Source organism: Macrosteles quadrilineatus, unplaced genomic scaffold, assembly GCF_028750875.1.
Source record: "Macrosteles quadrilineatus isolate MER2022 unplaced genomic scaffold, UCM_ALF_1.0 Scaffold_1__1_contigs__length_201487025, whole genome shotgun sequence".
Taxonomy (NCBI): Eukaryota; Metazoa; Arthropoda; class Insecta; order Hemiptera; family Cicadellidae; genus Macrosteles; species Macrosteles quadrilineatus.
Window position 1 is genome coordinate 27,337,326 of NW_026542594.1, and position 27,889 is coordinate 27,365,214.

Sequence of the window (27,889 nt, forward strand, 5' to 3'; positions counted from 1 at the left end):
GTAAACCCCCTTTACATAGTCCTGACACACGGAAGACATATAAAACACAATATTTCATCCCCTTGGGAATTATTTCAATCGTAAGCAAAGAGAGTTACAGTGTATTTTTTAATGATAATTTTTGGGTGGAGTATTTTTGTCTACATCTGAAAAGGTCGCCCAGGAGACGAAATACTCGTATATTGTGTTTTCTGTGTGTTCTATGACCTACCCTACCTGTGCTTCTTCTAAGGTAAGCTAGTAGCTACCCCTTCAGGCCTAGAAACTTTATTCCTTTAAAAAACTACCTCTAGATCTGAACTACCCTGCTGGGATAGGATACTATAATTCACACCCAAACTTTGTAATTACCCAATTAAAGAATAGATTGTTTTTTACACTAGTTTTTAAAAGAACCTACAGTAAGTAAAAAAATTGTAAACCAAGTTATTACCAAGTGTTATAAAATAAAATAAATATAAATCCAGGAAAGTTTGTCATAATTAATTTAATATTCTTAAACAAAATCACTGACTTTACTCTTAATATAACACAATATTACAGACTATTAGATAACTGAACCAATTGTTTCCTTATACCAGGGACTGCTGGTTATTAATTGATCATAAATAGTGTTGATTTACTGTCAATTACAGCTGCGATCTACTTTAAACTAGTTTCTTCAATATGAAACAATATTAATACAATTAAATAAATAATATAATGTTACTTGATACAATTACCAATCTGATGATAATCAGTACTGTACCTAATATGTTGATTATTACAACTTATATATTCATAAAAATACTATCATTAGTAATACATTAAAATTCACAATTTTAAATTAATCAAATGATTTAACTTACTCTATGACACAACCTCTTATCAGGCTGACCATATCAAACAAAATTAAATTACAGAATTATACAAATTTCTGTGAACATTACTCTTAAAGTATGACTAATTAATAAATTATACAATAATGAAATTACTTCTTCTCAACCATATACAAACAGATCAATCAGTGTCTGAATTTTCTGAAAGAACTCTGCTGTACAGACGTGACCTCTTTAGTTTCAGAGCGTTAATGACATTTGAAGGGATTTTTCGGTCCATAGAGCAGATCTAAAAAAAAAACAAATGAATCTTTATTTAAATAAACTGGAGAACGCCATGAAAAAAGAGATCCCTTTACCAAGTGTTTTATAAAATTACCTATAATCTACAAAAGATGGACCTATTCCATTAGAAAAGTAAAGTAAATATTGGTATTTAACCTTTTGCAAAAGACAATGATGATCTTCACATGACAGCGGGAGGACGATATTGTGATGTCTTCACAGCAATGATCAGAATTTTACCGTGATCGCGCAAGATAATAATAATGTCCACACGACAGCGGGACAAGATCAGAATTTGGCCTCGTTCACAGAAGACAGTGATGATCTCCATACAACCACAGGATATGATTACCATTTTGACGCAATCGCAGGAGACGATTACTATGTCCACACGATCATGGGAGACGATATAATGATGTCTTCACAGCCGCAAGGGATGATCAGAATTTTACCTCGATCGGGCAACACGATGATAATGTTCACACAACCGTGGGATATGATCAGAATTATGCCTCATGACCGTGGGATATGCTTATATTGCCGCAATCATGGAAGATTATAATTATGTCCACAGGACCGCGGGAAATAGTCAGAACTTTGCTGCAATCGCGGGAGACAATAATGTTGTCTACACGATAGCAACAAATTATTGATATTTTGCCGCAATAGCGGGAAACAGTTAAGATGTCTACACGGCCGTGGGAGAAGATAATGAGGTAAACACGGCTGCAGGGATTATAAGAAGTTGATCGCAATCACATGCAAATACAACCACCAAATTTTGTTATATTCCTATCTTTTGGTGCCCCCAAAAAAAGCTAATGAATTGCCTCGTACCCTAGGTACTGACCTCATGTAAGAGGCTAGACTGGTGTTAGTCTGATGACCAGTCTCTAGTCAGCAAATATTAAGCTACGAATGTCATTATGACTAACACATGTCTATACAGACCTCAAGTAAGAGGCTAGACTGGTGTTAGTCTGATGACCAGTCTCTAGTCAGCAAATGTTGAGCTACAGAAGAAATGTCATTATGACTAACAACATGTCTATACTGACCTCATGTAAGAGGCTAGACTAGTGTTAATCTGATGACCAGTCTCTAGTCAGCAAATATTAAGCTACGAATGTCATTGTGACTAACAACATGTCTATACTGACCTCATGTAAGAGGCTAGACTGGTGTTAGTCTGATGACCAGTCTCTAGTCAGCAAATGTTGAGCTACAAATGTCATTGTGACTAACACATGTCTATACTGACCTCATGTAAGAGGCTAGACTGGTGTTAAGTCTGAGGACCAGTCTCTATTCAGCAAATGTTGAGCTACAAATGTCATTGTGACTAACACATGTCTATACTGACCTCATGTAAGAGGCTAGACTGGTGTTAGTCTGATGACCAGTCTCTAGTTAGCAAATATTAAGCTATGAATGTCATTGTGACTAACACATGTCTATACTGACCTCAAGTAAGAGGCTAGACTGGTGTTAGTCTGATGACCAGTCTCTAGTCAGCAAATGTTGAGCTACAAATGTCATTGTGACTAACAACATGTCTATACTGACCTCATGTAAGAGGCTAGACTGGTGTTAGTCTGATGACCAGCCTCTAGTCAACAAATGTTGAGCTACAAATGTCATTGTGACTAACACATGTCTATACTGACCTCATGTAAGAGGCTAGACTGGTGTGAGTCTGATGACCAAGCTCTAGTCACCAATCTTTAAGCTACAAATATAAGATTGACTAAAACATGTCTATACTGACTTCATGACAAGTGTGAGAATGACTAATACATGTATACTGACCTCTTGTAAGAGGCTAGACTGATGAGAGCCTGATGGCCAGTCTCTAGTCAGCAACTGTTGAGCTACACGTATGAGATTGGTTGACACAGGGTTTTGAGTGCAAGCCAAATCATCATTGTAGTAACTCAGATACTTCCTCCCTGCCTTGAAATACTCTAATGCATACTCTGCAAAATAGTTGTCTCTGATACCTGCAATTTTAAATAAACAATGAAAAATGGTATTGTTATTCATTTCAGTAATTACTGCCTAAATAGACCGGAACAGAATAAATTACTGAAAGTAAATAAAATAATAGCTAATAACACTCTTGAAACATATATTTACACTTATACTGTGTAAGCATAGGTTGATGATATCCAAAAGTGGTTTTTATAGCCTCTTTCTAAATTCACAGTCACTTGGTTTTTGCTCATGTCACAGAAACAGCGAGTGATTTTTTACAATTGTAAAGTAAAGGATCACATCAAACTTAAATACAATCATAAGAAAAAACATGACAGTAGCTTTAGTGAATACCAAATGATAAAATGTTTCTCTCGCAATTGAGCGCACATTATGAGTAATGAAAACATTACAGAGACTTACATGCTCAACTTTTGAATGAACTACTAAATAAGCTATCTAATAGTCTTACTTAAATACAGGTGGGCTGAACATGTTAGTAATGTTTCTCTAACTGACTACAAAAGCAATGTTCTATGAGCAAATACTTCCACCTCACAGGTGACATGGAGCGGAATAACAATAACATGAATGTGGTTTTCACAAATTTAGCTAGGTGAAGTCAGTTAGTTGTACATTTTGCTCAGAGAATCATAGAAATTCGTAGGATTTTCAGGAAAGCAGATGTATCTTAGAGATAGGAAGATCACTGCCGAAAAGAAACTATGTTTCTTCTGCTTTCAGCATCACTAGCTTAAAATGTGTAAAATATCACAAGTTTATGGAATTAATTGGTGCAGGCTGTTACATCATCGTCTTCTCCATACTGACAAATTCAAGAGGTTTTCCAGGCAAGACAGTGAACCCCAAAATAATGAAATGATTAGTAGTCTAAGATACCATTATTGATAATAACCGTGTTCTACTTAGGGTCTGTCCAGTTTCATTGTTTGCTCCAAATGATCAAATTTGACACTTACACACAACTAGGCGACGGTTCAACTGTGTCATTACTTGATTCTGACACAGCTAAGACACTTGGGGTCACAGGTAAAGTCAAACCGTCACCAAATTAAAGGGATTTATGAAGACAGCATGTTTACCCTAAATAGCTAATGTCTACACTCAATCCCCTTTAGATCTGCCTTGACAACCAATTGATTTAGTCAAGATTCAGAACACATGGGCTTATTTTAATTTATTAACCTATAGCTAGTTTTAAGCCAACCATCTTGAGTGGTCAAGAAATGCAACATAATATTGGCAAGAAAGGTTGTGAAGGGCTTCCTAACTCACTAGTTTCATCATGAAGTAATGAAGTCATCATGTGTTGATTAGCCTACAACTTTACTCTGATGTGAATTGAAGACGATCAATTGCATGACATAGTAAAAGAATCATCATTTGATGCTGATGCTGTTAACTATGGAGCAGCCCAAGTGAACTACAACAGGATAGGCTACGGTAAATTATGGTAAACAAGTCGTCAAAACCAAATAACACTGCACAGAAACAGGGGTGCCCATCCCCCCCAAACCCAGAGGCGCAATCCCCCCCCCCCAAGCCACAGGAGTAGTTCCCCCCCAATTTATGCTGCCGTCTATTTAAACCTACCCTCCTCCCACCAATTTATCTGACAATTTTCCCTTTACCTCATAAAACGAGCATTTTAAGTATTTAGTAAACTTGAGGTACGAAAAACAAACTTGCTGATAATCAAAATTAAATGCTTAATAGGAAACGTCATTTAACAATACATCATTATATCTAATCTAACTAATGGACGAATTAGAATTTTTTCAATTTACAATTCAGAATCTGTATTGTCAGCCAACATGTGCTCAGTATTGCAATAGACAACGTCTTCAAAACGTACAAAAATATACTCGGTGAATTACTCTACTCCAACACAGTGTGGTGTTAATTTTTACAGGGCTTAAGAATTCAAACAGCTTTAAGTGCATTAATAATACTTTGGCAAAAAGTATCTTAATTCAAAATTATAGGCAGAGTCATGAAATAAGACAGCCTTGTCGCTCGCCACTCCCAGGCTGCCTTCAACAAATATTGCCGGACAAAATACCCACAATACTTTAATTGCCACCAGTACAAAAGGTTTTTGTGACGAAGTGAAGTTATCTTATAATTCATTTTGATAGCCCCGGGATTGCCTTTTATGACTAATAATGGTAGAAACGCATCTTGTCAGACGATCCGTTTGTACACAAAACACGAAACGATGCCTATCAATGCACGCGTGTGTATTGCCGCGGGCAGGACTGGAAGTAAACTGAATCAGGTTATGACGGAAATACGTGGTCTCTGGATTGTCGTCTGTGTTATCAAAAGCTGATATTGGACTAATTATTGTAGGGACGGAGGAGAGTGTTGAAAATATAATGAGATTCATAATTGAGTTTTCCATTCAAAATTATTGACAATAATAACCAATTTATATGCTTGATATAAATGATGGTCTCTAAATTCTACAGTACTGTGCGAAAGGAAATTTATTAAATACTTTGAGGTGTTTAAAATATATAAACACATAAAACTAGAAACAGCACAAAATTTTTGAGTGAAAACACTCAAATAATTATGAATCCTATTATATTTTCAACACTTCTCAGTCACTACATTAGTCCAATATCAGCTGTTGAAAACGCAGACGACAATCCCGAGACCACGTGATCGGTCCGTCATAACCTGAACCTGATTCAGTTTACTTCCAGTCCTGCCGACGCGACGGCAATGTACACGCGTGAATTCATAGGCCTGTCTGTAATAGTTTCGTGTTTGTGTTAAATGTTTGTAACGTATTCTGTCGACTCCTCCAGAAGTGGATCTTTTGCAAATCCTGACGATGGTGGAGTTAAAGAACCACCAAAACATATGTAGCAAGTAAAATTCGACACTGGTATATTAAGGATTGTCTGACAAAGTGCGTTTTTACCATTCTTAGAAGCAATCTTAATTACGAACGGCAAAATGTTGTTAGTGTTGTTGATAGTTAGCTACTTAGAAACACTTTTCGGGCTGCTTACACAAAATTATACATTCATTATGACAGCTAGCAAGATAATATTCCACCCCAAAATCCTTTAAAAAAGCCCCCCCAAAAAATTCCTGTGGCGCAAACGCGCCACAGTACCCCCCCTCTGGGCACCCCTGCACAGAAAACTTATTTGATTATCAAAATGACCTCATATGTAAATCTGATAACCTAAATTTTGTCAAGTTAGGAATGCATTCAAAGGGCTTAAGAAAAAGGGAAGAAAATAAATTAATTTGTGAAGCATATAAGAAACTGTAATGGTTGGCTCATTTTAGTTTTATATTATCACTAGCTGTACCCTCGGGCATTGCCCCGTTTAACTTCACAAGTGAGCTCGTTCGCATGGCTCAATCACGTCCTGGTTGAAGTTCGTTCGCTACGCTCACTCATCTTTAGGTTGGAGCTCGTTCGCTCCTCTCACTTGCCTTCAGATTAGCTCGTTCGCTACGCTAACTCCCTTCCAGGTTGAAGTTCGTTCACTACGCTCACTCACCTTTTGGTTGCAAATTGGCTGTAGTCATAAACTTAAAAAGATAATAGTGCTGCACCCTGTTGGTAATCCTTGTAACTTTAATGCTATTGAACATCATAGAACATAACCAAATTGTTTAATTGAAACAGCTGTTAAAAAATTCCTTTTAAATATGAAAAATCGTAAGGTTAACATGGGAAACTCCAGAGCCACTGGGGCGGAGGCCGAAAGCCCGATCAGAATAAAAACTACTTAGTTTTCCTATTTAATGCACAAAGATATCGAATTTCAGCCTCCTAGGTAAATGGGAAGTGGGAGAATTAGTGATGAGTGAGTGAGTGAGTGAGTCAGTCAGTCAGTGAGGGCTTTGCCTTTTATATATTTAGATATGTTAATTGTTATTGTTTACTCCTAGTTGATTGATACTAATAAAATACTTTTACCTAAATTATTCTATCATGATAAATTCTGATTTTCATGGGTTTAATACATGGCGCAGTCTTTATTTGCATAGTTTGGGGTGACCAAAGGCTTTGGTTGTCTCAACTATTTATGTATTAATTAAGATACTGACACTAAAATTTAATTTTTTACCTATCCAAACATATCAACAACTTTTTTGGTATCAACCATTATCAAAAAAGTTTATCATGTCTCATACACAAGTAAGAATGCCTGAACCTTTTTCCTTCCAACCAGCGGAATGGTCATCTTGGAAAAAACGTTTTGAAAGATTTAGAACAATTAGTGATTTGGTTCAATCAACTGAAGAAAAACAAGTGAGTACACTCATATATGCAATGGGCCCAAAATTAGAAGAAATATTCTCATCCTTAAAAATGACCAACGAAGAAACAAAGTATAAAACAGTCATGGACAAATTTGATGGGCACTTCAATCCAAAGAAGAATACTATTTATGAAAGAGCCAAATTTCTACGTAGAAAACAAGGACTAACAGAAACTGCAGAAGATTTTGTGACAGATTTATATTCTCTTGCTCATACCTGTGAATCGGGAACGCTTGAAGATGAAATGTTACTAATGGTCATTATTATTGGTATGCGTGATCAAGATTTGAGTGATAAACTACAGTTAGAAAATAAAGTTACATTGGAATCTGCAATAACTTCACTTCGCAAATCAGAAGAATTGAAAAGACAAAAAGAGGAATTGACCCTCCCATCAATCGAAGCTGTAAATAAAAACCAACGTGCTAGATATGATAATGCAATACATTCATCCAAAAGAGAAAATATGGATCAAGGGAGATTAACGTACTCAAGCTCATATGTTAAGAGCTATCCCAACCCCTGTATTTGGTGTGGTTCAACCCCTTCTCATCGAAGAGGTCTGTGTCCAGCAAAAGATCGCAAATGTTCTAGGTGCAAGCCAAATGGCCACTTTTCACACTGTTGTCTTCAAAACAATATTCGAGAAATAGACTTGGATCGTTCAGATGGCCATTCTTGAGATGAAACCTCCATCTGATATAAAAGAAGTACAACGCTTCATAGGAATGATTAATTTTTGTGGTAAATACATATCAAATCGATCAGAAATACAAAAACCAATCCATGATCTACTTAAAGAGAAAAATGAATGGTTTTGGGAACAACAACAGCATGCGTTTGAAAGTATAAAAAAACTTCTGACCTCAGCACCCCAACTAGCATTTTACGACCCTCGCTTACCAACTCTTGTGTCAGCAGACGCTTCTTCTTATGGTCTCGGCAGATTGCTTCTTCAGAAACGTCATGATGGTAAATTCAGACCTGTTTCTTACATTTCAAGGTCACTTACAGAAGCTGAAAAATCATTTTCAAATATTGAACGTGAAGCCCTGGCAATCACATGGGCTTGTGACAAGCTCAGAGACTATATAATTGGTCGAGAGATTGTAATTGAAACGGATCACAAGCCACTTGTGAAAATCTTCTCATCTAAGAATTTGGATGACATTACACCATGTGGTTGAAAACATACCTACGACTGATGAAAACATAAACAGGTTACGGGAAGCTCAGCAAGCAGATCCCATCTTCAGAAAGATTGCAGTATACTGTCATACTGAATGGCCAGAAAAATCACAACTTCCATCTCAACTATTCCCTTACTTCTCGGTTAAAGATGAGATATCACTGATGTACAACTTACTTTTACGCAATTCTAGAATAATAGTACCATCAAGTCTTTGTCAAGAAATGCTTCATAGAATACACGTCGGTCATCTAGGAGCCACCAAATGTCGAGAAAAGGCTAGATTCAGTTTATGGTGGCCAGGAATGGCATCAGATATAAATATGATGGTAGCTTCATGCCCAACATGCATCAAACAAAGAGAAAATCGAAATGAGCCGCTCATTCCTTCCGAGTTTCCAAAACGTCCATGGGAAAAGGCAGCAATGGATTTGTTCAAGCTCGATGGCAAATGGTTCATTGTTATAACAGATCAGTTCTCAAGATATTTTGAGATTGCAACTCTACAATCGCTCACTGCCTCCAAAGTTATTGAGAAATGCAAGTCAACGTTTTCTCGCCACGGTATTCCTGAAGTTTTATACTCTGATAGTGGAACACATCATGAAGACATGCCAAACTTTTCAACGGTTCCTCCAAACACATCTGGAATGTCTTCTGCTAACATAACAACCCGATCAAGACGGCTTCTAAAACCTCCCCAGAAGCTCAACCTTTAAAGAGGGAGATGTAATGGTTGGCTCATTTTAGTTTTATATTATCATATGTTAATTAGGGATGGTCAAGTCTCGAAATTTCGGGAAATTTTCGGGAAATTTTCAATCTCGTTACACGAGACGAGATTACTTTTTGGCCGAGATTTTTATCGAGACGAGAATTAAGAAAAAAAAAAAAAAAAAAAAAAAAATTAAAAACGCCTGCAGAAAGTCAATGCAATACCCGCAATACAGGAACGTGTTGTAGTTGCGTTTCCTTTTCGAAGGCGTTCTTATTTAATTAATTCTTTTAATGTAAATATTACTTTGATTCTTTTAATGTAAATATTACTTTCATTATTTTAATAATATTACTTTAATAACATTTGAGAAGTTTTGTTAAGTGTAAGCAGTGTGAGGAATGTTTTATTACTATAAAAAAAGTCAAAACAAGTAACTATTTTATAAAAATTAATATTGCTTTTATTTTATGATTTATTTTATTTTAGGATAAGTTGAACTCTATCCTAACTGATATCACCATGTTTCCTAATCGTAGGCATTTTTAATAAGTTAGGCGTGATTAATAAAAAAATGTTATGCTGATGTTATTTAATGAAAGATTGTAAATATTCTTGCCTATTATCATTATTTTAGTATTTAAACAGTCATCTAACAATGTTACAAAATCAGGTAAAAATTTTGAACGTGCATTTCCCGTTGTGTATGAGAAGAGAAATCTCGTCTCGATCTCGTCTCGAAATTTTATGAGAAATAAAAAATCTCGTCTCGTCTCGTCTCGAACTAAAAATCCAATCTCGTCCATCCCTAGTTAATTGTTATTGTTTTCTTCTAGTTGATTGATACTAATAAAATACTTTTACCTAAATTATTCTATCATGATAAATTCTGATTTTCATGGGTTTAATACAGAAACCTAATGGATTTCTTGATCTTTTTAAAAATTATAATCAAGACATCTAAAATGAAAATTTGAGGTAATATATAGTGATAAGAAGTTGAAATCTGACATTGAAATTGGATTGGGTTACAATAAACCAAATATGTCAATATATAATACCAATCAGAGGTGCCCAGAGGGGGATACAGTGCGGCATGCTTGTGCCATTAGAATCTTTTGGGGGGAGATTTTTCTGCTAGCTGTCATAATGAATTTATAATTAATTTTGTATAAGCAGCCCAAAAAAGTGTTTCTAAATAGTTCATTATCAAAACCAACAACATTTTGCTATTCCTAGTTAAGATTTCTTCTAAATACGCACCTTGTCAGACAATCCTTAACATGTACGGTGGTGTCGTATTTTACTTGCTGCATGTGTTTTGGCGGTTCTTTAACTCCAGCATCGTCAGGCTTACAATAGGATCCACTTCTGGAGGTGTCGTCAGAATATGTTACAAACATTTAACACAAAACGATTACAGATAGGCTTATCAATTCACTCTTGTACATTGCCGCGGGCAGGACTGGAAGTAGTCTGAATCAGGTTGTGACAGACCACACGGTCTATGGATTGTTGTCTGCGTTATCAACAGCTGATATTGGACTATTGTAGTGACTGAGAAGAGTGTTGAAAATATAATGGGATTCATAATTAATTGAGTGTTTTCATTCAAAATTTGTGTGCTGTCCCTAGATTTTATGTCTTTATATATTTCAAACTTTTAAATGTCGAGACCATAATTTATATCCAGCATATCATCATGCTTATTATTGTCAATATTTTTGAATGGAAAACTTAATTATGAATCCTATTATATTTTCAACACTCTCCTCCGCCACTACAATTTGTCCAATATAAGCTGTTGATAACATACATGACAATCCAGAGACCACGTCTGTCCGTCATAACCTGGTTCAGTTTACTTCCAATCCTGCCCGCGGCAATGTATACGTGAATTCATAGGCTAGGCATATCTGTAATCTTTTCCTGATAAATATTTATAACGTATTCTGACGACACCTCCAGAAGTGGATCCTTTTGTAAGCCTGACGATGGTGGAGTTAAAGAACCGCCAAAATATATGTAGCAAGTAAAATTTGATACTACCCTACTGATGTGTTTAACTGATGCACTGACTTAAGACCATATGTATATGTGAATTAATGATCACCTGTTATTTTGCATTTGTTTTGTTTGTATTAGTTTTTCTGTTTACATTAAAAGAATGAGTTTGATTCAACTGAACAAATTTACTTATTATTTGAAAATGTAACATTGGCGAAGAGGAAAACGAAGTATGGAAGGACAAGAGTTAAATAATCTAAAGAAAGCACGAGCTGTAGTAAAAGGACAGTTGAAGAAGGCAGAAATATTCCAGTCTCAAGGTAGTCTTACAGTGACTGAGGTGAATATTAAACTCAAAGCAATTGCTGACCAGTGGGAACGTTACAAAGGATTCAGGACCAAATTGATACATTAACAGATGAAGAAAACTTGCACCATGAAATAGAATGTAGATGTAATGTCGAGGATAAGTATTTAAATCTTACAACAAAACTTCAAGAGTTGATTAAGAATGAATGTTCCAACACTAGGTCTACACCACTTCACCAAATTAGCAATCCATCTGAGGTGACTCATAGTTCAATTCCCGGGTCCACATTGTCGGGTAGTATAAATTTTACACCTTTTCATCCAGAGGAAACTATTACAAATTTCATAAAGAGACTTGAAATATTCCTACACCTTAAAAATCTAAGTACAGATGGTAATGCCAAAGTTTACATGCTACTACACGCTCTTACACCACAGTTACACCAACAACTTTATGATTTATGTGCACCTGAAAACCCACTTACAAAAGACTACAGTGAGTTAGTTCAGATACTAAAGGATTTTGTAGAACCACAGCCAAGTCAATGGGCTTTACAACACAAGTTTATTTCTCGTACTCAACAAGAACATGAATCAATAAATTAATTCTCAGTAGCACTTAAGAAATTAACTAGCAACTGTGACTTTAATTGTGATTGTGGAAAGTCGGTTGCAGAGATGTTTCTTAAACTTCAGTTTATTCGTGGTTTGAATGACATAGATATTCGAGCCAAACTTCTTCAAGGACGAGAGAAACGCACGTACAAAGACATTGTTAACGAAGCGTCGGCAATGGAACTAGCTAAATCTGAGAGCAAAACTGTATGTCGCAAAACAATGGAACACCTTGATTTGAACAGGGTGGATTCCAATAGTAATCAAAGGAACAAGCCAAAGAAAATGTTGTATCGACAAACATTTCAAGAAACCGGCACGAGACCCAACATAAAATTTGACAATCTAAAAGGGAAATGTTACAGATGCGGTTCACCTTCTCATCGAGCTAACAAATGTAAATTTATAGATGCTGAGTGCAGAAAATGTACTAAAATTGGACACATAGCCAGTGTATGCTTACAGGAAAAGAACCAGACTAACAGAAATTTGAAGCAATACCAGACTCAAGATGACTCGGAGAAAGGCAGTGAGTATGAACAAGAAATTAATGTACTAAGTGACAGACAAAAAGGTAAATTCATTCTTGACATAACGATTGAAGGTAAAACTGTACCAATGGAATTGGATACAGGTGCAGCCCTTAGTACAATGTCCTATGATGAATTTAAAAAACTGAATGTACGCACAAAAGTATTTAAAACCAACATCGAACTTAGAATGTACACAGGTGAACCTATCAAACCCAAGGGTATGGCATTTGTACATTGCTCATACAAGATGCAAAAATTTGTAGGAAAACTCCACCTTATTGACCAAAATGTAGATGCTATATTTGGAAGAGAATGGCTCAGAGAAGTGACAATAGATTGGGCTGAGATAAAAAATGTGAACGTAATACAACCTGAAAGTCTTGATACCATCCTCAGTGAGTTTGAGGAAGTTTTTGATGGAAAAATTGGAGAGATACCTGAGTATCTGGGACACTATAGACTTATTGACGATGCTACACCTATATTTGTAAAACCAAGACAAATACCCTTTTCCCTTAAAAGTAAAGTTGAAAATGAATTAAAAAGACTTGAAGACTGTAACATTATAACAAAGGTTGACCATTCTGACTGGGGAACTCCCATTGTACTAGTGGTGAAGCCAAACGGACAAGTACGAATTTGTGCCGATTACAAAGTAACACTGAACAGAGTAATAAAAGATGAGAACCACCCTATTCCAAGAATTGAAGAAATCCACTCTCAAATGAACGGAGGAAAAGTATTTTGCACGCTAGATATTTCTAACGCATATCTTCACATGAAAATGGATGAGGACAGCGCAAACATGCAGACATTGAGTACACATAAAGGTATGTACAAAGTTAACCGTTTAATGTTTGGTGTCAAAGTTGCTCCTTCACTTTGGCAACAGTTCATGGACAAAACTTTACAAGGTATTTGCGGAGTGCAATGCTTTTTTGATGACATTATTATACAAGGGAAGACATCTGAAGAACTCTTGAAAAGATTAAAGGTTGTTCTAGAAAGATTAAAAAGTAAAAACTTGAAATTGAACAGAGAAAAGTGTAAGTTTTTTCAAACTAGTCTACAATATCTGGGACATATAATTGATGCTCAAGGTATTCATAAAACAAAGGAAAAGGTCTCTTCCATCTTAAACAGCAAAAGACCAGAAAACGTAACAGAACTTCGCAAATTTCTTGGATTAATAAACTACTACAACAAATTCATAAAAGATTTAGCTACAATCCTACACCCACTCAACCAACTACTTAAGAAAGACGCACGCTACGATTGGACCTCAAAATGCGAGAATAGTTTTCAAAGGGTCAAATCAGAACTAGCAAGTGATCGCGTCCTTGTACATTACAATCCTGATTTGCCTCTGGTACTAGCAACGGATGCCTCTCCGGTGGGTCTTGGTGCTATTCTTTCACATCGTTACAGCGATGGAAGTGAGAGACCGATAAGTTTTGCCTCACGCAGTTTGACAAAATGTGAACAGCACTACAGCCAAATTGACAAGGAAGCCACTGGCATCTACTGGGGGCTTAAGAAGTTTTTCCCGTACTGTTATGGACGGAAATTTACTCTGATTACTGACCACAAGCCACTCGTATCCATATTCAGCCCCACAAAAACACTACCATCAATATCTGCTACTAGATTATTTAATTATGCACACTTTTTATCTGGATTCGACTACAAAATTGAATACAGAAGAACATCGGATCATGCTAACGTAGATTTTTTATCTCGGTTCCCAACTGAGCATGCTTCAACTAAAGGCAGGGACAACTGTGGCCTTTTTCAACTTAGTCAGCTCGATTCCTTTCAAATTAGTAGTTCTACAATTTCTAAGACAACAGCCCACGACAAAGACCTTCAACCATTACTACATGCACTTCAAGAAGGTAAATCAGTGGAAGCTTTTGGGTACCATGACAATGAATTAACACTTCAAGACGGATGTATATTCAAAGGATGTCGAGGATGTAGAGTTCTAATACCACAATCCCTTCGTTGGAAGGTTCTTGATGAACTTCATATCGGGCATTTAGGCATGGTGAAAATGAAATCCCTAGCCAGAAGCTACTGTGCATGGAAGAATATTGACCGAGATATAGAACAATTGGCAAAATCATGCAAACAATGCCGTTTGAAACAAAATGAACCAAGAAAGGAACAAAATCATCCATGGCTAGCTCCCCAGGGACCATGGGAAAGGTTGCATATAGACTTTGCTGGTCCAATGCAAGGACAGTGGTACTTTATTATTGTGGACGCCTTTACTAAGTGGATTGAGGTAATACCTACTAAGAATACTTCTACAGAATTTTGCACAAGAGAACTTAGAAAATTATTTGCTACATTTGGTCTTCCCATGATTTTGGTTTCTGACAATGGAAGTCAATTTACATCTAGCATCTTCGAACAGTTCCTATCAGAAAACGGGGTGGTGCACAAAACAACTGCTCCTTACCACCCTTCGTCAAACGGGCAGGCTGAGCGTTATGTTCAGACTGTGAAGAAGTCCCTAAGAGCAATGGAAGACGAGGGAGGGAGACTAGACGTCAAACTCTTCAGAATGCTTATGCAGTTACGCCAAACCTCAAATTCGTCTGGCTGTGATGCATACTCCTTGATGTTTGGCAGGAAGATTCGTACACACATAGCTCTTTTACATCCTACACGTAATCAAGAAACTGAACAATTGAAGCAAGCAACAAGATATTTTAAGGAGGGAGACAGAGTACAAGCGAGAAATTATTCAAACTCAAAAGACAAGTGGAGTTTTGGAAGGATATTGGAAAGGGAAAGCAACCTTCTGTATAAAGTACAAATGGACAATGGAACTGTCTGGAGGCGTCATGTTGACCAACTACTCAAATGCGAAATAACGTTACCAAAACATTTCAGAGGGGAGAATTGATGTGTTTAACTGATGTACTGACTTAAGACCATATGTATATGTGAATTAATGATCACCTGTTATTTTGCATTTGTTTTGTTTGTATTAGTTTTTCTGTTTACATTAAAAGAATGAGTTTGATTCAACTGAACAAATTTACTTATTATTTGAAAATGTAACACCTACATATTGAGGATTGTCTGACAAGATGTGCGTCTACAATTATAAGTCATAACGTCACGCACTCCTGGGGCTATAAAAATCAATTATAAGATTACTTCGTTACAAAAACCTTTAGTAGATATTTTGATATGAGCCCTGTGTTACTCTGAAAATAACAATGTAGGCCTACTGTGTAATATATTTTTTTCTATTTTTTTCTATTAAAGGTTTGCAAAGTACTTTGAAATTCAAGAAAATTTCGGTCAGTACTTGACATGCACCAGATTAACAATCAAAGCAGCTAAACAGCCAAACCGATCTTGATAAATTAAAAATTAAAAGCATTAAAATTGATGAAAAAGCATTCTATACATAATTTTAGGTACTTACTTCAAACTAATTAAAAGTACATTTTTTCTTAGCATGCGTCATATAGGTGTTGTAAGCCAAAAATAAAACAAAAAATCTAGCCTACTTTTTGGCCATGATAGTTAAAATAACCCAATTTTGAAAAGCTACTGTGTCAAATCAGATATATTTAACACTAACCGATGCTTAAACTCCTCTGCTTGAACAAATAACTAAACTACAATGTATGTAGAATGCGTCATTTAGGAGTTGTAAGCAAAAAACTAAAAAGGTCCATAAATTTTGTAGTTTTCTTTACTCCCAAAATCTGAGCACATGTAAGAATCCGTCGCAACCTCCCAGGACTCTAAATTGGAATTCCCAAAAGATATTAAAACACTTTCCAGCTTTAGACAATTTTTCAGGAAGCACTACCTTTTTGTCTAATTTACTATAAGCAACAAATAAAATGGGAATTTAATTTTGATAATAACTACTCATAATTCTTTATCCTACTTAATTATCTATAAATTAAGAACATTAGTAGACCATTTATGACTGACTACATTAGACAGTCATAAACGGTCTACTAATGTTCTTAATTAACCTCCTTTTTTGAAAGCCAACTCAAGCCCTTTTTTGTACTCAGGATGATAAAGCAGTCCTATGACAACGTCTTGGTCGTAGAGACGACAATACTTCAACAACAAGCTGCCACATCTCCAGCAGAGGCCAGTGGCTTCACCAGGCTAAAATCAAACAAGAAACAAGACACACATTTATAAGTAGGGTGATTTGATTTGATAATTGGAATTAGGAATTACTTTACAAAGATGCTGATTAAAAATGAAGAGTTAGTTAAATGTAAGAGTAATTTGTTGTTTTACATATTCAGGGTTGTAGTAATTGTACTAGGAATGTAAACTTCTTTAGAAGCCTGGACTTCCTGAATTATTGATTAAGATAATTCGACTATTTATACTGCTATTCATATTTCACTCATTTCTGTCTTGTTTTCATTCCAGTATTAATATTGTGTGCAGGGTCTTCAAAAGTCTGGAAACAACTTTTTTTTACCATTGGAGATAAGGCAACAAGCTTTACACATAAAACTATAACTAAAAATCTACTTTTAATGGAGAAAAAAAATGACTATTTTCTCTCTTACTGGGGATACAATTTCACAATTCACAATGAGACAGAAGGAAATATTAAATAAAAGCATAGGTCCTGCAGTACATTTACAATGTTAATATACTATATAGAAGGTCAGTTAAAAAAGTATCCAACCTTACGTTTTATCTAGTAATCCAACAACCGCATTGAGCTGCACCCTGGCGCGTAGATCGAGGCAACTGTGAAGCACGTCTCGTGACCGGTCATGTGACCTTGACATGGCGTCAGTTCGTTGTCGGCTGCTAAACGTGAAACTGTGTATGTAGTGTTTGTCATGTTTTTGTGCTAAGTAAAATGACGGAACGGGTGGAAGAGCAATACCCTGCATGAAATTTTCCAAAAAACTGGGTGATACACAAGCTTTAGCAATTCTTAGAATTTAGCAAGCCTTTGGAGAAGAAGCTATAGGTGTAACACAGATAAAAGAGTGTTATAACAAACATATTCAAAGATGGCCGCACTTTGGGGGACGGTAAAACATTATTCTTCCGGGAGACCGTCAACAAGTCAAAACGATTAAGTTATCAATCAAGTTCAAGTTTTATGGTGGAGGATCGACGTATAACTGTTTGAGAACTAGGTACGGCCTTTTGCTAGCCTTTTGAAGTTGGAATCAGTATTAGTTCAGTTCATTCAATTTTGACGGACGATTTGGCTATATGCAGAGTTGCTGCAAAATCTGTTTCAAAGCTGATGACCGAAAGGAATTGAGACTTGAAGTAGCTTAAGACATGCTGGAATGCATTCAGAATAAGCCAAACTTTCTCAAAACAGTTATAACTTGTGATGAGTTGTGGGTGTAAGGGTATGATCCTAAAACCAAGGCACAGTCTTCTCAGTAGAAACACTCAACACATAATGCCGCCGTCAAATAATGCATGCTATGTTCAACAGCTTGTCTGAAGTCCATAAGGAAGGAAGAGTTCCAGTCTTGTTTCCAAAAGTGACAGGAGCACTGGAATAAGTGTGTGAAGTCCCAAGGGGACTATTTTGTAGGAGATCATATGTTAAAACAAATTGATTAATAAATTATGCTTTTCCTGAACAAGGTAGGAAACTTTTTTAACAGACCTCGTGTAAAGCTAATAAGAATCACAAACTTTTGCAAAAACCATAAGCCGCACTCCTATCAAGTGTATACTTGAATGAAAGGTCTTGATGTAAAACTTTCCCGAACAAAATATAAGTTCCAGGATAAACCCTGTCCTAAGGGCACAAACTGAATTAAAGGGCTGTATTTAACCACATTTTAAATATTGAAGATGTATTAGCTGTTAGGTATGTTTTTAGTTAGTTTGTTTATCTTTTTCCTGAGTTTTTTTTTATTCTCATTAAAGATTTTTACTTTACAATAAAATTATTAGTTTTTATTCTGCCACACAGTTTAATCCTATTACATAGGAAAATTTCATTAAAGAATGCAATAAGTACGGTTGAGATTTGCCTGTATAATTTGCATGGCAAGTGTGTTGTTTTTTTACAGTACCTAGATTTAGAGACCCACTTTATTTGTTTAAGTATTCGTGGCCTTGCCTACTTTGTTACTACTTGATCTATACACAGAGGAACAACCACTGTGATGGCTTTATGGCGGCTGGCTTGTGTTCCTCACATAAGATTACCTTTTGACTCCTGTCCACAAGGAAAATGAAAACATAATATTGGTTTAAAGAAGTAAATTTTTAGTAACAATATTTATGTTTAAAGCTCGCTTCCATTATCTGCAATGGCTAAAAAATGAAATGCTGTTACCAGGACTATCTGGAGACAAGGAATGAAAACTAACCTGTATTCAACAAGCCCAAATTTTAAAACTATACACAATACTCATTTTTAATTGCCACAGTTTTTGCTAAGATAAGCCTATTGAAGTAGGGTTTGTGTTTCCTAATATTTTGATTAGGAGATGTCCAAGTTCAAATTGAGATTAGGAGAGGTCCTAAGTCTGAGTAGGAAGACTTGACTTACTTGACAAGTAAAAAGACCTTAAGTTTTTTTAAGTTTTATTTTTATACCTATGCTCTGCTCCCTCCAAATTTCTTTCTAACTCCTTGTAGACTGTCCACAGTATGACAAAAAATTTATATTTCTTTGATTTTTGGTACAAATGATTTTAGGTAGTTTGTATTTATCTTAAATATTTCAAGAAAATATAATCCATATAAAAATATAAAATATAATAAAGATAATATAATCTGCTGTAATCTGTAATCCCTCTGTATAATGTCAGCGTAACAAAAGATGATCAGTTATCATAATCATAATGTTTTAGTTTCAACTCTTACCCTCCTTGAGATCTTCAAAAATGCATGATACAAAGAGTGTATCACGCTTATCCTCATGTTGCTTGAAAGACTTATGAGCATTTTTGTGTTTTCTACTTGCAAGCTGTTGAAGAGATCAGCAGCATAGAAAGTTGTATCGATATTACACTTTTCCACCAGCACTTGAAGAAAGTCTGCGCCTATCACATATCCATTACTCCTGATCTAGAATGTGAGATGCAAGAATGTAAACAAGTGAAAGTGTGATCCTTCTAGTGGAACAGACTAAATTTACCTTCTACAAACTAGGGGTCTGCAGGTTCCTGATAAAAAAAGTTGGCCCATGGGATTGGTTGGCCAAGCTTAGTTTAGGTCAATTATGTTGAAGGCATGTGAGCAGCTTGGTTTTTTGAGTTAAGCCAAGCCGAGCTTCTTTATCAAGTTCAAAGAAAGAGTCTGCGAAGGTACAGTACACAATTACATTTATAATTTTGCTGAGATTTTGTCTGAGTGATGTTTATGGTTTTGGAGGTAATAATTTATTTATTTCTATAGTCATATGTACACGGCAAAATGATGATGATTGCTCTGTGACCATCTCATGGTTAAAAATAAACCCAGGACTGATTTACTTCTTTGTTTTGATGTCCCCAGAAGCCAAAAACACCATCCACCATCCTTTCAAGTTCATATGTATATGTAAGTATTAGTGTGTGTGTGACCGTTAGCATGATAGCTCAAGTAAAAACCACTACCTATATTTTGATCAAATTCCATTCAAACGTGTAACACTACATTTATTCAAACGAGGTTGCGAACCAGGATGTTTAGACTATATATGTCATTTAGATAATACTACACTTAAAGTATTTAGAAAGTCATGGGTACCTGAATGTTGTATACATTCTGAGAATGTAGCAGGTATGCTAGTAGTTTGAGAGCAGGGTGTGTAACAATCTTGCAGTCTGATTTCATGCATGCTAAAAGTGCTCTAAGGACACTGTCTTCTTCCAGGAATATCTTCAAACCTGACTCTATTAAACAATCAATATTAAGTAAAAAGTAAAAGAAATAGTCTACTTAAAAATACTACAAAAATGTTACTATGCTGATAAAATTTCACAGATTTTTAAGACACTTATAGTTTGAAGAGACTAAGGCGCAATTTCACCAAATTCACGCTAACGATGGTTTGGTTAATCTTTGGTTAAAACTAACTGACGATTTAAACCCCAGTTAAGGAAATCTGGTTTCACCAACGAAAACCCGACAAAACTAATGCTGGTCTTTTAAACGAGAGTTTAGAGTAAAATCCAGATGGCAGTGGCAGTAAACTGTCATAATACCGGGCTGTTATGGGAGCAATAAGTAAAGTTAACCTAGAAAATAAATTGGTGTTTATGAGGTAGTGAAAACAAAACTGGAGACAGCAAGATTACAATTACCGGTATACCATATATTCTAAGCAACAAAAACAAAATAACAACAGAAAACAAGAATAAATAGCTAAACAATTAACATGAGTAAATAAAGGCAAAGCAATGTTGATAAAACAGATTCAATTGAGGAACAGAGGATTGAGTTTTGCTGTAGAGTCAAGGCTCAAAATCTAACTCTTTACGGTACATTTGAAATAGTGAGAAAACTTTAATTGAGGCATAAAGAGTTACACAAGAACGAGACATAATAAAGATGCTATAAAAATAAAGATTTTCTATAAATACTAGCAGAATAATGACAATTTAGGTTTAGTTATTGTCCTAAATTATGTCTGACTGGACTAAACTAATTGTTTGGCAGTAGGGTTAGGGCTACTCAAAACTGGGAAAAGGAAAAGGGAGCCTATTTTTTCGAACAAAGAAAAAAGGAATTTCATAATGTAGGTGGAAAAACACATTTTTTCAGCCGGGATAAGAGTTGCTAATCACATACCTAGAGATACACTTTTACTAAAAACCTTGTGGGTTAACCCAAAGAAAAAGCCAAAACGTTTTGATAATTCATATCTAGTAATATAAAATTAATTTTGTCTTAAATAAACCATTAACCTTTTCTCTTATCCACCTAGTTCGGCAAACAACATAGGCAACTCATCACTTTCAAAAGCTAATTCGTATCGTATACTCTTCTATCATTTGGTCTTTCCATATAAACTCAAAACTTAAAGCCAACTGATATTTACTTAACGAAAGATTAAAGAAGTTAACCGGTCAAAATCGGCAGTTAATTATCTAATGACGGTTTAGTCTAAACTAGCTCTAACGGCAAGTAGTGAAATCCGATTTTGCCGATTTTGTCAGTTAAGAGCTAACTGCAGCTAGAGCAAGGCTTAACGGCCGTTTTGTTTGGTGAAATCGGGCCTTAAAGGTTTGGTGATACTTGATTTTTCCTGGATTAACTTTGGACCAAAAGTAAACGAATTGGACCTTTAGTGACAGAAAATTTTAATTCCACCAGAGTACATGTTTAATTGTGTGCAAGTCCTACAGTAAAAATAATGTTGAATAAGTCTTATGAGAATATATTCCTAAAAATTTACATAATATAATATTATATACCTCGGTATTCACTTATGTGTATCATCTTGAAGGCAATGACATGGGCTAGTTTTAACATCTGAGCCAGCAATAACTGTGTGTCTAGGTTTTGAGTGTTGATCTCAGTATGTTCCCATGTGCTGCCACAAAATCTTTGGAAAGCTTGAACCAACTGCTGACTCAACCTCAACATCAGCCTGGTGTCAGGAATGCGAGGAACTGTTCTGCAAGCGATGTATATGACAACACTTACGTTCATCACTGAAAACAGTCAAACACAGTTGTGGTAGACAAAATGGAAGTATATTAAAAATGTTATTTTTAATAGATTTGCTTCCTATACAAATTATTACCTGATTTGTTTACTGCATTACAGATTTGAAATTCATCGTTGAATAGCTATTAGATTGAGCCATAAAAAAAACTTATACCTCTCAAGTGAAGTTTTATTAAAAATTAAGCTAGAGGAATGAATTTTAATGTTGAACAAAAAGTGAAGTGTTGTGTGTAAGATACTGTTTTTGATAAGATTTGTTTTGTTTTTTTACGATAGGGAAATGGTTTATGCACTGTCAGGGTCTTAAGATGTTTTTTACCCTGGCGTGAGGTACTCTCACCCACTAAAAACCTATCGGTCCAGGCAATGGAATCCTCCGCGGAAACACTATTTGGAATACTTCAAGAGGGTGCCTTTGTATGCCAGAGATGGCATTTCGGTTACAATGATCCACCGGGTTCAGCTGTACTGGTGCATCACAGCTGTTCAGTTCACTTTCCTTTTAGGACTCCCCTGGAGAATGCAGAAACAGCAATCAGGTATTGAGTATTCGGGACTTGACAACATCAGTTGGACGAGGGTGTCCGACGAAACCGGTCCAACAACCTTTTCAAGGTTCCTTCTGAGTATTTCCCACCTCACACAGTGGAAAAAGGTATGCTGTACATCATCGTAGTCAAAGACATCATCATTCTGGGCTCTCGGATTTTCACATTTTATGAAGGTATGCCCTGAAACAGCCGTGTCCGGTGAGCAATTGAGTGAGATAGAAGTCTACCTTTTCGTGCTCTCGCTCAACCCACCTTTGGAGATACCAAATAAGTCTCACCGTCCATCTTCCTCGTTCATCTCCTTCCCAGCGATATCGTCAGTCTTCCATAGTACGCTTTCGTGCTTCAGTACAGCTCAAATTACCATTCCCATCACATTTCTGCTTCCTTTCAAAAGCAAGGAATAATGAGGGTTACCCCTGCAACTATGAGGACTGCTGGCTCTGACACTGTAAGGTACGCCGAGGCGATCAGCCTACTTAAATTGGCCACAATCTTTCCGCTTTCTCCGTCGCAAAAATTATCTGTTTCTGGAAAGTGAGCCGGACAATCAATCTCATTTCCAAGTACTTTACAGCGGGTTTTGTGGCTATCACGCCCCAACTAGTAACTGCAAGCTTTACGATTGGGTTGATTTTCCGTCTGGTGAGAAGCACGATCTTAGTCTTTTCTGTTGCCAAGGACAAGCTGTGGTCATCCGTTCACCTCATCACTTGACCTATAGCCAAGGCCAACAGCCTTTGCAAATCATCAACATCCTTTGCCGTTATAATTACGGCAATATGGTCCGCATACCCAACGAGCAAAGTCTCTTGAGGTATTTCCATTCAAAGAATCCTGTCGTAAGTGGATGTTCCAGAGGTGTTACATCTCTCAGCAGCTGTCTTTCCGGTGTGTTGAAAACCAACTTCCGATTCTGTAAGTAGCTCTGGAGTATCCTAGGCAAGTACGGGGAATTGCGAAGTCCGCCTCCAATGTACCCAGCATGTCAGCCCTCCTGGCTGAGTTTAACTAATTTTTCACGTCTAGTGTAGCCAGCATGACTAGCCTTCGTAATCTGGGGTTCACTTGCTGGGCAGCCTCAGAAGATTCACTTCACTCACAGCTAAAACAATTGATCGGCCCGCTCGAAAGCCGTACTGACGATCAGAAAGTCCACCTGCTGCCTCTACTGCCTGGGCAATCCTTGGCTTTAGGAGTCACTCAAAAAGCTTCAAAGACGGGTCTAGCATGCATAGCGGTCTGTATGCAGAATCTTCTTTGTCCCTTGGATATCAGCACAAAGCATTGGACTTTCCAACGCAGCGGAATTACGCCTTCCAATAAACGTCGATTGTACATATTTAGCAGAAGGCCTGAAAATTTCCGACCAACTGCCTTAAATACTTCCGTTTGAATTCCTTCGGGACCTGGAGCTTTGTGGCAGCGCAGAGAGCCTATGGCATTTGCCATTTCTTGCTCAACGAACAAGGGTACTAGTTGGGAGCCACAGCAACCTCTTTATTCGGCCTGATCGGATAGGCCGGAAACAAAGCATCGACGATCACCTCCAACTGTACAGACCTTTTGAACAGAGGCAGTGACTTGCTGCTAAACTGTTTCTGCAAATGTTAACGGAAACATCATGAGTCTTCTGTGGTCGTGACAAAATCCTGGTATTGTTCAGCGGTAACTGAAACATCATAATCATCTCCCGCGATCACAGAAACGTCATCATCATCATGCGCGATCACGGTAAAATCACTAACATATCCCGCGACCGTGTGTGCATCATATGTGTCTCCCGCAGTCATGGAATCTTTATCATAGTCATGCGCGATTCCAGAAAATTGAAAATTATCAGTAGAAATACAAAATTTACGCATAATTCCCAGTTCAACTAAATCACGCATAATTGCCGGTTTTCCAGGTTGGTTGAAACCCTGCAAATAGTGTAGAAAGAGAGATTTTAGATAGATAATTTTATTATATTCCTTATTATATTTATATTAATATTATTTGTTTTTGTTTTCCTTGGCCACACTACTTAAAAATAATTGCTATTGAAGAAAATAAAATAAGATGACATTAATTTCAAATTAAGTTCCTTGATTCACCATCATTTAATGTACATAAACAATAACCATTTGCAATTGTGTGGCATGACATCGAATCATTATAAAGAAGCTCAGCTTGGGAGCTTGGCTCTATCAAAAATCCCATACACCTCGAAAAGAAATAATTGGGAGATAGCCAAGCAGAGCTTATGAAAAATTCAGAAATATAGGCTATACTTACATCTTTTGGATGTTATCTCAGGTGATGTCAAGCGGGATATAATGGAAGGAAGTTTGCTCCAAATGTGCTTGCTTATAATTATTTTTTGATCTGAGTTCCTATAACCATACAGCAAAAGTGTTAGCCTATTAAATTATAGTACTCTGTTTGCTAAAGCAAAAGCTATCATTGAATCATTACCTTTGAAAACTGCTTCCTGTTGTAAAATGTAAAGACTGTTTTGGTGTATGTTTGATGTCCATCATTGCTTGAGAATGTTTATGTTGACTATAATTCCTTATTTCAGAGTAAATTTTACAAGTATGGTCTACTTTTTAGGAACAGAGCTTTAGCGAACTAACATTAGTGCCCACCAGAGTCCTATTCATACAAAGTAAATGGGACCAAACCTTGTTCAGAATAGCCGGAAATGCAGTAAAAATGCATTAAGAAATAAGCGTATGTTTATATTGCCATATATTGCTTCTGTGTCTACAATCACAACATATATATCATGATTGTGGAAATCTTTGTGATTATCTACCTCAATTGTGGCAACACCTTTGATCATCTTTCTTGATCATAGTCTTCCTACTAATAGACAATCCTAAAAGAGAATAAACAGAATGCTTGGTCATGGGTTATTATTAGCAATTATTCCAAATTACCCGTCTTCATAAAAAACCCTACGCAATTTACAGACTTTTGTGTGGTCATAAAATCTATGATTCCTGGTTTTCCAGGCGGGACACCCTAGTTAGTACTTCAGGACAAGTAGTTTTGTTTTTTGGGTAAAATACAATAACATTTTTCGCTAACAGGTGGTCTAGATTAGGTGGACGTTTGGAGGTGTGCTGAACTAAACAACAAGAATCAAGTTTGGAGGTGTTAATGCAGGTAAGGGAGTCAGGGCCCAGTCTAGCTGTCTAGGACTCTTTAGGTAAGTTATATTTATGTTTTTCCAATGTTCTCAAGACATTAAGTCAATTTGTGTCAAGTGGTTTGCCAATAATTTTTAAATTGCATTTCCAATAATTTTTACCTGTCCAAAATGGTTTTGATTGGAGACATCACTTCATTCAGCATTTTCCTAGAACAACAGCTCAGAATGTCCTAAAAAAGAAAAGATGACTGTGATGAAAGGTGACTCAATTATTTCATTAAACTAGTTAATACTGAATCATTCTTATCACATACATTCAACAATTTATTAGCTGGTTATGAGTGTTTAATCTCTGGCGTTTACCACAACTGTTGAAAACCTAAAGGATTTAGTCTACAAATTTTAATCTTTTGAATTGATACTAAAATCCATGTAACCTACAAAGTTTAAGAATTCATCAACGTCCACACAAACTGTTCCGGTCAAAGCATTTTTGAAATGTTTTGTAGCTTTAGGAGGTTGCAAAATGAGAGAGCAGATTTTGTATGTTTATCAATTAACCAGGTATGATTTATATGGCAAGGGATGGAACAACAAATTAAGCTCCATTGTTAGATCAGCTGATCGCCTGTTATTATTTTCCAACAAAAAGTTTAGTTTATTAAAACGTTTTTATTAGCTCGCTTTCTTGTCCGTTCAGTACAAATTTTGGAATCAATTTTAAACCAACTTCCCCATGAGCAGAAACATAGCTCACAAATGGATGACAATGCAATATTATATCATTTTATTTTCAAATTTCCCTTTGGCTATGCCCCATGGGCTTCCAAAGTATCAATGTTTACATTTTGGAAGAATGTAAATATATCAATTGAAGTCAGCTGTAAATACTTTAATTTGACGGTTTGTTCAAAGACCAGAGGTTAAGAGGTACATGTATGGTATGACGTAAAATTTCGGGTAGAGAGACAAAATTAGATTTAAAATCGGGGCTTAGTGAACTAATGCGTAAAAGTTGTCTCACCTGAAATTCAGTCAAACCTAAAAATTTGTCCAGATAGCCTAGCCTACAATGAGATGGTCCAGGATTGTAACGAGTTCGTTAATTAGTTCTGATTTCGAGTTTGTTGGCTCAGATTATAATTACATCAATGCTAACGACACCGAGCAAATAAATATAATAAAATAATTTACAGGCTTTAAAAAAACGTGAATCGGTACTTCGTTGACACCGAACTAAAACAGGTACTATTAATGATACCCCCGCCGCAGCAAACCTGCCGACTAAGCGAATTTCCATTTGTCTGAACTGATTTCCAATCAAATCTATTTAAATAGCATAAGGTTTAACCCTTTGAGTCAAAATTTTTTCCCATTTTTTGCCAAGTATAGTTTGCCATGAGAGCAGTCGAGAAAATGGCGCCCGGCGACCTATATTCGGCATTCGACTGCAAAATTAAACTTTTATTTTTATTTTAGATTTTTTTAGTGTAGGTCGCCATTTTTGAGCAGTCAGGAAAATGGCGGGCGGCAACCTATACTCGCCATTCAACCGCAAAGGGTTAAGGAGTACCTAGGTTTGCTGCTACAAGAAAACTAATAAAGCAAGTTTTTTAGTAAAATATTAATAGCTCAGTATAAAATAAATAAATTGGCCAAGTTTGATCCAAATATATCAATAAACAAGCACACTAGCCTACATTAATTTACAATATTCTCCATAAGAATAAAATGGGAATTTTAAATTTTGATTTTTTTGAATTTTCTCCGTTACCAATAA

At 36.2% G+C, this 27,889-nt stretch overlaps 1 protein-coding gene across 1 annotated transcript in view; it reads right to left on the reverse strand.

The window, feature by feature from the left end:
* Window positions 1-513: 513 nt before the first annotated feature.
* The window catches only part of LOC128995520 (uncharacterized), a 57,251-nt gene continuing 29,875 nt past the window's right edge, over window positions 514-27,889 (reverse strand). Inside the window, exons 11-18 of the mRNA XM_054420541.1 lie at window positions 26,269-26,339; window positions 25,248-25,345; window positions 22,164-22,403; window positions 20,494-20,639; window positions 19,627-19,830; window positions 16,773-16,914; window positions 2,913-3,103; window positions 514-1,107 (exon numbers count right to left, since the gene is read on the reverse strand). Of these exons, the coding sequence (XP_054276516.1) occupies window positions 1,000-1,107; window positions 2,913-3,103; window positions 16,773-16,914; window positions 19,627-19,830; window positions 20,494-20,639; window positions 22,164-22,403; window positions 25,248-25,345; window positions 26,269-26,339 (1,200 nt within the window). The 3' untranslated portion in view covers window positions 514-999. The remainder of the gene's footprint in view (window positions 1,108-2,912; window positions 3,104-16,772; window positions 16,915-19,626; window positions 19,831-20,493; window positions 20,640-22,163; window positions 22,404-25,247; window positions 25,346-26,268; window positions 26,340-27,889) is intronic.